Here is a 9821-nt window from a genome sequence, read left to right as displayed (position 1 = left end):
AGATATAGGATTTAATAAACAAAGACTTCAAAGTAGCCATTATAAAAATGTTCAGAAAGCTCAAGGAAATCATGGCTAATAAAGTAGAGGAAGATGTGATGACAGTGTCACATCAGAGAACATCAGTAGAGAAATAGAAATTATTAAAACAGAAAATAACCAAATGGGAATTCTGAAGTTTAAAAGCTAAACTGAAAATCTTAAGTTTAATTTGAATTGATAGACGAAAGAATTAGCAAACTTGAAGATAGATTGTTAGGTGTTATGCATTTGAAAAAAACAAAAAACATGAAAGAAATGAACAGAGCTGTAGGACATCATCGAGCACACCATCCTACATAGAATATCAGGAGAGGACAGAAAGGAGCAGAAAAAATACTGAAGAAATAATGGCTGAAAATTTTCAAAATTTATTGATGAATACCAATCTATACATTCAGGAATGAATATACATTCACCTAGTTCTAAATGGAATAAACTTAGATCCACAGACATGCAACTTAGTGGGGGGAAAAAAAGGTTGAAAGTCAAAGGCAAGGAGAAGATTTTCAAAGCAGCAAGAGGAGAAACAACTCTACCTTCAAAGGAACCCTGGGAAGATTAACAGCTGACTTCTCAGCAAAATCAATGGAAACTAGAAGGCAGTGGGATAACACTGAGTGATCAAAGAAAGCACTGTCAACCAAGAATCCTATAGTGAGCAAAGCTGCCCTTTCAAAAATGAAAGTCAACTCAAGATATTTGCAGATAAAAAATGAGAGAATTTGTTGTTAGCAGACCTGCCTTATAAAAATTACTAAAGGAAGTTCTTCAGAATGAAAGTTAAAGTGAGCTCAGATAATAACTTGAATCCTTAAGAGTAAATAAAGAACAGCAAAGGTAATTATGTACAGTTGACCCTTGAACAGCATGGATTTGAACTGCACAGGTCCACTTATTTGCAGCATTTCTTTTCAATAAATTCATACTATTCAGTTCAATTCAGTTTTTTTTTTCAGTCGCTCAGTCGTGTCCGACTCTTTGAGACCCCATGAATCACAGCATGCCAGGCCTCCCTGTCCATCACCAACTCCCGGAGTTCACCCAGACTCATGTCCGTCGAGTCAGTGATGCCATCCAGCCATCTCGTCCTCTGTCGTCCCCTTCTCCTTCTGCCCCCAATCCCTCCCAGCATCAGAGTCTTTTCCAATGAGTCAACTCTTCGCATGAGGTGGCCAAAGTACTGGAGTTTCAGCTTTAGCATCATTCCTTCCAAAGAACACCCAGGGCTGATCTCCTTCAGAATGGACTGGTTGGATCTCCTTGCAGTCCAAGGGACTCTCTTACTACATAAACCATGGTTAGTTGAATTTGTAGATGCGGAACCCTGACTGAACCCTTTCTGACTTTACATTCAGAAAGCTGACTGTAAAGTTAAACATGGATTTTCAACTGCATGGGGGATCAGCACTCTAAACCTTCATGTTGTTCAAGTGTTAGTTGCTCAATCGTGTCCAACTCCTACAACCCCATGGACTGTAGCCCACCAGGCTCCTCTGTCCATGGGATTCTCCAGACAAGAATACTGGAATGGGTTGTCATTTCCTTTTCCAGGGGATCTTCCTGACCCAGGGATCAAATACAGGTCTCCTACATTGCAGGCAGATTCTTTACCATCTGAGCTACCAGGGAAGCCCCATGTTGTTCAAGGGTCAGTTGTAGTTGAAAGGCAGCATAAATGCATATTTTCACCTTTTTTCTTTCAACTGCTTTTAAAAGTAAATATATGAAATAATATGTATATAATTGTCCTATAATATATAGAAATTTAATATATTTACCAATAACAGTATAAAGGAGATGGTGGGAACAAAGCAGTATTAGACTAAGGAAGTGACTTCAGATGATAACTTAAATAGGAACAAATGATGAGAACAATAAATGATAGGTAAATTTAACAAAACCCAAAATATATACGTGTTCTCCTTTCTTAGCTACTTTGAAAACATAGGAATTTTATAAGGTAGAAATTATAATAATGTATCACTGAGTTTTAAAATTTGTAGATGTAACATGTAACAGTAATTCCACAAAAGACGGGAAAGTGACTAGAGCTGTATAGGAATAATGTTTCTATATTTTGCTGGAATTAAGTTCATGTAAATCTGAAGCTCTGAAGAGTTAAGATGTACATGATAAACCTAGAGCAACCACTAAGAAAATAATTCAAAACTAATGGACAATCATTAAAGTAACTAATATGCTACATTTGAAAATATTCACTCAGTGCAAAAAGAAGAGAGATTAGATGGACAAAAACATAAGACATTTAGAAAGCAAAAGGTAAAATGGCTGATGTAAATCCAGCTGTGTCTATAGTAATGTTAATTGTGAAAAAGTTGAACAATCCAATCAAAAGAGATTATCAGAATTTTTTTTTAAAGCTCTATCTTTATCTCAGGAAACACTTTTGATTCAAAGATTGGAAGTTAAAGGATGGGAAAGGATACATCATGCAAATTGCAACCGCAGAAAGCTGGAGTAGCTAGACTAACCTCAGACAGAAAAGACATTAGGCAAAAAAAAATATATTACTAGAAATAAAGAGGGAATATTTTATAATGATAAAAGGGTGAATCTGGAAGATTTAACCATTATAAATATATGTGTACCTAATAATAGCAAAATACAAGAAAAAACTAAAAGAAATGAAGGGGAAAATAATTCACAGTAATAGTTGGAGGAACTTTGGTTTCTGCTATAATAATAAAGATCTTGAAAGTCATCACTCACCTTCACAACAAGAAAAACTCTGGGCAGCCTTAAAAATAATTCTTCTTAGGTGCATCAGAGAATTGAGGTCATAGGGCAAATCACTGCCCTCAAAACTGAGCATACAACAATTTGTCAAATTCAGCTTAAATATTCCTACCAATACCAGCTACATCATAAGGCTTCTGCTCCTGGCTAGCTGTGATTCTCTGTATCCACCTTTCTGTTTAGTTTTAACTTATCTAATAGGTAATTTTTTTACCTATTAGAGAGGAGAGAAAATGTAATTATACAAAGTGCTCAATTAAAACCTTCAGAGAAGGCAGGGAAAAAGGGGAAGATTTTTTTTTTTTTTTTTTTAAAAAGGTCCAGAGCAAAGACTAGAAAAACTATGTATAAAGTAGATACTAATTCAACTATTTCAATAATCATTGAAATAACTATTTCAATGATTATTGAAATAATCTAAACCAATTTAGATTTAGTAGTCTAAATAAACCAATTAAGAGACTGACAGTGGATAAAAAACAAGGCTTAACTATATGTCAGCTACAAGAAATCCACTTTAAACATAAAGACACAATTAGATTAAAAGTAAAGGGATGGAGAAATACATACAGTGCTAACAATTCAAAACACAGGTGTAGCTATATTTCACACAAAACAGACTTCAGGACAAGAAGAACCATCAGACATAAAGATGGATATTACATAAAATGAACTGGGAATAGAGGAGAGAACTGCTTCAATCAGATAAAGGACAATTTTGAAAATCCTACAGCTGATATCACACTTAAGATGCTTTCTCCCTAAGATTAGGAGCAAAACCAAGGTGTCCACTCTTGCCACTTCCTTTCAACATTGTACTAGAAGTTCTAGTCAGTGGAAGAAATGGAAATAAAAGGCATCTAGGTTGAAACGGAAGAAGTAAAATTATCCATGTCTGCACATGGTATCATTTTGTTGTTGTTCAGTCGCTCAGTAGTGTTTGACTCTTTTGTGACTCCATGCACTGCAGCGTGCCAGGCTTCCCTGTCCTTCACCATCTCCCGGAGCTGGCTCAAACTCGTATCTGTTGAGTCATTGATGCCATCCAGTCATCTTATTCTCTGTCATCCCCTTCTCCTCCTGACTTCAATCTTCTCCAGCATCAGGGTCTTTTCCAGTGAGTCGGCTCTTCTCATCAGGTGGCGAAAGTATTGGAGCTTCAGCATCAGTCCTTCCAGTGAAAATTCAGGACTGATTTCCTTTAGGATTGACTGTTTTGACTGACTGTTGGATTGACTGTCCCTTGCTGTCCACGGGACTCTCAAGAGTCTTCTCCAGCAGCATGGTTCAAAAAAATCAATTCTTCGGCCCTTAGCCTTCTTTATGGTCCAACTCTGACATCCATACATGACTACTGGAAAAACTATAGCTTTGACTATACTGTATGGGTATATATGATATCATTATACACACACACACACACACACACACACAAAATCCTAAGGACCCATTGAAAACTATTTGAACTAATAAGTAAGTTCAGCAAGGTTCCCTACCAGAATTCAGCAAGCTTCTTTGTAGCAAAATTGACAGACTGATTCTACAGTTCGTGTAATCCTACAAGGGACCTAGAATAGCCAAAAAAATCTTAAAGAAGAACAAAGTTGGACGATAACACTTTTCAATTTGAAAACTTAGTACAAAGCAACAGTAATCAAAACAGTGTGGTGCTGGCATGAAGACAGACATATAGATCAGTGAGATAGAACTGAAAGTCCAGAAATAACCTATGTATCTATGGTCAACTGACTTTTTCTTTTCTTTAAACAAGGGTGCCAGGATGATTCAATAGAGGGAAAATAGTCTTTTCAACAAATTGTGCTAAATCAAATGGATAGCCAAATTCAAAAGATTGAACTTGCACCTTTATTTCACACTATATGCAAAAATTAATTCAAACAGGTTTATAGACCTATATGTCAGAGTTAAAACTGTAAATCTCTTAAAGCAAGACTAAATCTTCATGATCTTGGATTTGGCAATGAATTCTTAAACAGGACATCAAAAGCACAAGCCACAGAACAAGACACATAAATTAGACTTAATCAAAATAAAGAACTTTTGTGTTTCAAAGAGCACTGTCAAAAAAGTATTAATAAAAAGACAACTCAGAGAATGGGAAAAAGCATTTGCATATTACTGATGTGATAAGGAAGTTGTATCAAGAGTATATGAAGAATAAAACTCAGTAGTTTTAAAAAAAGAAACAACAGGCAAAGGATTTGAATACAGTTTCCTCCAAAGAATATAAACAAGTGGCTAAAAAGCACCTGAAAAAGTGCTCACCATCATTAGTCATGAGGGGAATGCAAATCAAAACTACAGTGAGATACCACTTCACGCTCACTAGGTTGGCTATAATGAATAAGATAACAAAAATTGGCAAGAACATGGAGAAATCTGCATCCTCATTTACTGCTTTTGGGAATGTAAAATGGTGTTGCCACTTGGGAAGTGAAGTGAAGTGAAGTTGCTCAGTCGTGTCTGACTCTTTGTGACCCCATGGACGGTAGCCTACCAGCCTCCTCAGTCCATGGAATTTTCCAGGCAAGAATACTGGAATGGACTGCCATTTCCTTCTCCAGAGGATCTTCCCAACCCAGGGATTGAACCCGGGTCTCCCGCAATGCAGGCAGACGCTTTACTGTCCGAGCCACCAGGGAAGTCTAATTCCTCAAATAGTTGAACATAGAGTTACCTTGTGATCTAGCAGTGCACTCCTAAGTTTAATATATTCCCAAGATTAATGAAAACATATGTCCACACAGAAACTTGTACTTTAATATTTGTAGCAGTATTATAATAGCCAAAGATGGAATACCATCATCTGATGGATGGATTTTTTTAATGTGATCTATCCATACAAGAGAATATTATTTGGATATAATATTAAATATATATTCGCTATAAGGAGTGAAGTACTAATTCATGCTGCAGGAAGTATTGCTACAGCATGTATTGCTATAGAAGGTATTGTAAACATTATAAGTGAAAGAAACCAGTTAACACAAGACCACATATTATATGGTTCTATTTATATGAAATATCCAGAGTAGTTAAATCTACAGAGATGGAAAGTAGATTAGCGGTTGCTTAGGGGGTATGAAAGTAGATTAGTGGTTGCTGAGAGGGTATCGGAGGACAGGAGGTAATAGCTTTAAAGGGAGCAGTGTTTCTTTTCAGGATAAAGAAAATGTTCTGAAATTGCAGTGACAGTTGCACAGTTCTGTAATTATACTAAAAACCATTGAATTGTATGTGTTAAATGGGTGAGTTATATTGTATATAAATTATATGATAATAAAGCTGTTATTTTAAAAAAAAAACTGAAAGATAACCCAGTGTTTAAAAACAATGCCCAGTTCAGTTAAAGAAATAAACAAAGAGGATAGATTTTTTTAGAAACCGTGTACACTAATGCTCACTACAGTGTTACCCGTAATAGCCAAAATGGAGGCAACCCAGATATCCATCAACTAATCATCTAATGAACTGATAAACAGATGAAGTAAGTCCATACAATGGAATGGTATTTGACCATGAGAAGGAATGAAGCACTAACATGTTCCATAACATGAGTGAACCTTAAAATATTTTGCTAAGGAAAGGAAGGCAGTTACATAAAACCAAATCTGTATGAGTCCATCTATATGAAATTCCTAGAATAGACAATCCATAGAGACAAAAAGTACATCAGTGGTTCCAGGGACTGAGGGAGGAAGAACGTGGGGAATGACTGCTAATAGGTGTAAAGTTTTGGAGGGAGGTGATAAAAATGTTCTGAAATTAGATAGTGGTGATAGCTTCACAATTCTTATGAATATACTAAAAGCCAATGAACTGTACACTTTAAAAGGTTAGTTTTTATATGTGAATTATACCTAAATCTGTTATTTTTAAGAAACAGTGCTTACTTTTAATACTTTATGAGGGGTATGTCTTCATGTTCTGGTACTTTTTCCACAAAAAAACTTGTGGATTTTGGGGGTTTTTTTCAAGGAAGCATCTTTAAGAAGAATCATTTATACTGGCTCTAGAATTGCATCTGATATGAGAACTTACTTGTTCAGTAAAGACAAATATGCTATATCTTCCTTATCCACTATCCTCATGCTATGGAAAACTATCTGCTGCTTAATTAATTTAGGTTCTTGTGCATTGCCATAGTGGATTACAGTTTCTGAAGATTTTCTTATTCTTTAGAGAAAGTAATTTTTCTCCCCAGCTACTTATATTTAATATGCCAAAAACAGTATAAAAAATGTATTAACACTTGGAACATGGTGAATTTTTGGTTCTTTCTTGATTTTTTTTTTTTTTTTTTTACCATTTTATGTACAAATGCACAGCTGTAAAGGATTTGGTTAAATACTGAAAGAATGTAAATGATCTCTTTGTAACTTTGCTATCTTTAAAAAGGAAATTAGCATCAACAGTAGTTGATTTTATATATATATGTAGACCATCAACTGATGGATTTGTGTATATATGCAGTCCATGGTGTCGCAGTCAGACACAACTTAGCAACTGAACAACAAATATATAAATCTAATTTTAAGAACAGATGAACTGTTGGTAGTTTCTAATTTACTGCATATGTATTTGTGTATGGAAGGGATATTTTCTAATTTACTGCATATGTATTTGTGAATGGAAGGAATATGAATTTAAAAAATCAATCTGTAAGCGGAAGTATTAAAGGTTATCTGTTGTCAGTGTGTGACAGTTTGCAGTGTTAGGATGGTCGAATGTTTTGAATACGAACTCTTTTCTGATAGAAAGGCATATCTTCACATGTATTTTTTCAGTTACAGTATTTTTTCAGTCACGTGAAAAATAGCCTCAAGTGTTTTGTATTTTCTTAAAATGGAAGATAGGGAGACTTTAGAACAAAAGCTCATAACTATTTCACTTTGAAAAATAAAAAAGCATGTACATACTTTAAGAAAACAACATGTTTTTCTAAATCTAGAGTGCTCATGAAAATGAGGATCCAGATGGTGAATTCAGGCACAATGTGTAATGCTGTAATTTTCCCTCCTAGTTAAAAGGCTGGCCACCGAGAACTTGCAATGCATGGTCAGAGCCTGCCAAGTGGGGTCAGGAGGAGAACCTGCCGCCCAGCTGACTTCTGTGTTTAGGTAACTGGAAAATATGCCAACTGGCAAGGAGACTATTGCCAGCCATTTGACAGTCAACATGTTTTCTAAATAACTAATTATCCAAAACATAATGTGTTACTACTTGTTTATAGTTTCAATTATTATATTTTTGGCAGTAGTTCTGCTATGTAGTTGTTTTATTAAAAAATAAAATTACTAGGGAGAAAAATGGCTTTACATTACCTGAGAATTTAGTAAGGAAGATGCTTGCATGTATTTCAGAGGAAAAAGTGGAAAACGTGAGTCATAGCGACAGGTATACAGGCTTTGAAGCTGGTAAACGTGCTACTCAGCAGCCAGTGTGGAAGTGCCTGTCTCTGGTCTTCCTGTTCACTTTAGATGCTGTGAACCCACAGAGCTCCACTGGATGTAAATTGTGAAGCACAGACTGTATATACAGATCCGTTGTTCCTTCGTAAGAATAACTGCAACTTGTAGAACGTTTTCTGTTTTGTTTCTGTTTTCCTGCCTTGCACTGTATAGAATCTTAGGCTTTCTGTTAAAGCAGTACTTTTAAAGTGTATCTTTCTCATAGTTTCTACCCATTGAGCTTCATTTCATGTATCTCTACCATAGCACCACTGTGTTAAATAGTCTGGGTCCATTTCCTTCATTCTGTGCAGGATTTTTGATTCCTCAGCTTTCTTTCTTATCATGTAGTTGGGACTTGTCAGTTGTTCACAGTTTATTTACAGAATATAAAAATTGTGATCATTTGAAATAAATACTGGGTTTAAGAAAACTGTAAAACCCTAAGAGACAAGGAAGGATTTTATATGAACAAAAATTACATGTTTGTTAAGTACAGTTTACTAAGCTAGGTGACTTTTGGCGAAGGTGGGGAGAGTGGAAATTTTATGATTAAAATATATAATTCTTTATATATAATGTATAATTATATAAATATTCTTTATAAATATATATTCATATTTTATTCTTCTGTGGGTCTACAGTCTCTTGTTCAATTAAGGAATATAGAAATTATTTAGAAGTAACTTGCTTTCATCATAGAAATACTGTTTATCTAGAGATAGGGATAATTAACGAAAAGTTAAACAAAATAACCAGAAAACTGGACTCGTTTTCTGTTTTAGTCTCTTTTACACCCTTACCATCCAGATTGACCACATGCAAAGCGTAGCAGGAAAGTCTCTGGCATTAGATTTTTCCCTGTTAATTCTTCCTCTTGGGATTCCAACTCTTCCCTCTCCCTCTTAATGCCATCACTCTGGTCATGGCTCACGCTGAAGCCATTTCTTTTCTTTATTTTCAAGTTTCAGTCTGTATGGCGTCTATCATAGATCCTTATGATAATCTTACATAAAGTGATTTTTCTTGCATTCAGTTTACAGCTTGTTGCTATAATTGGCTAGATACTAGCCCAAGTAATTGCCCCAAGAGTAATTCTAAGTAACCTGTTTTACTTTCAGGCAGTTTATTGAAGATTATGGTATGAGATATGACTATCAGATTTACAGCATTTTAGAAGCAGTAGCAGCATTGGACCAGCAGGTTGTTATCCACTTGGTTCCTACCCTTACTCAGTCTCTGAAGAATTCAGAGCGGAAGTGGGGCCTTGGCAGAAATAGTGCACAGAGGTATGTTTGATTATTTGATTATATCCTTTGGACAATGATTATGAAATCTTGATTCATTTTCCTAGTAATGGCCTATTTTCCCATTTATAAAGATTTGGAGTCTGTTCCAGTGAATAGGGTTAGTGACTCAACTAGATAATATGCTTTTGGTCAAAAATAGATACAGGCTCTTTTTTTTCCCTATAGGCTTATGACTGAACATAGTGCTGGACTATTTAGAGTAATGAAACATGGTGGGATAAGTCTGTATATCCCAAAGAGG

The 9821-nt window shown here is 35.4% G+C and overlaps 1 protein-coding gene across 1 annotated transcript in view; it reads left to right on the top strand.

Annotated features, from left to right (window-relative positions):
• MMS22L (MMS22-like, DNA repair protein) overlaps nt 1-9569 on the top strand; it is a 121678-nt gene extending 112109 nt beyond the window's left edge. Inside the window, exons 23-24 of the mRNA XM_010834759.1 lie at nt 7844-7940; nt 9392-9569. Of these exons, the coding sequence (XP_010833061.1) occupies nt 7844-7940; nt 9392-9569 (275 nt within the window). The remainder of the gene's footprint in view (nt 1-7843; nt 7941-9391) is intronic.
• Nucleotides 9570-9821: the final 252 nt, after the last annotated feature.

Source organism: Bison bison, unplaced genomic scaffold (genome assembly GCF_000754665.1).
Source record: "Bison bison bison isolate TAMUID 2011002044 unplaced genomic scaffold, Bison_UMD1.0 scf7180017864035, whole genome shotgun sequence".
Lineage (NCBI taxonomy): Eukaryota > Metazoa > Chordata > Mammalia > Artiodactyla > Bovidae > Bison > Bison bison.
The sequence above is the reverse complement of the archived record's forward strand: the minus strand, read 5'-3'. Positions and strand labels throughout refer to the sequence as shown.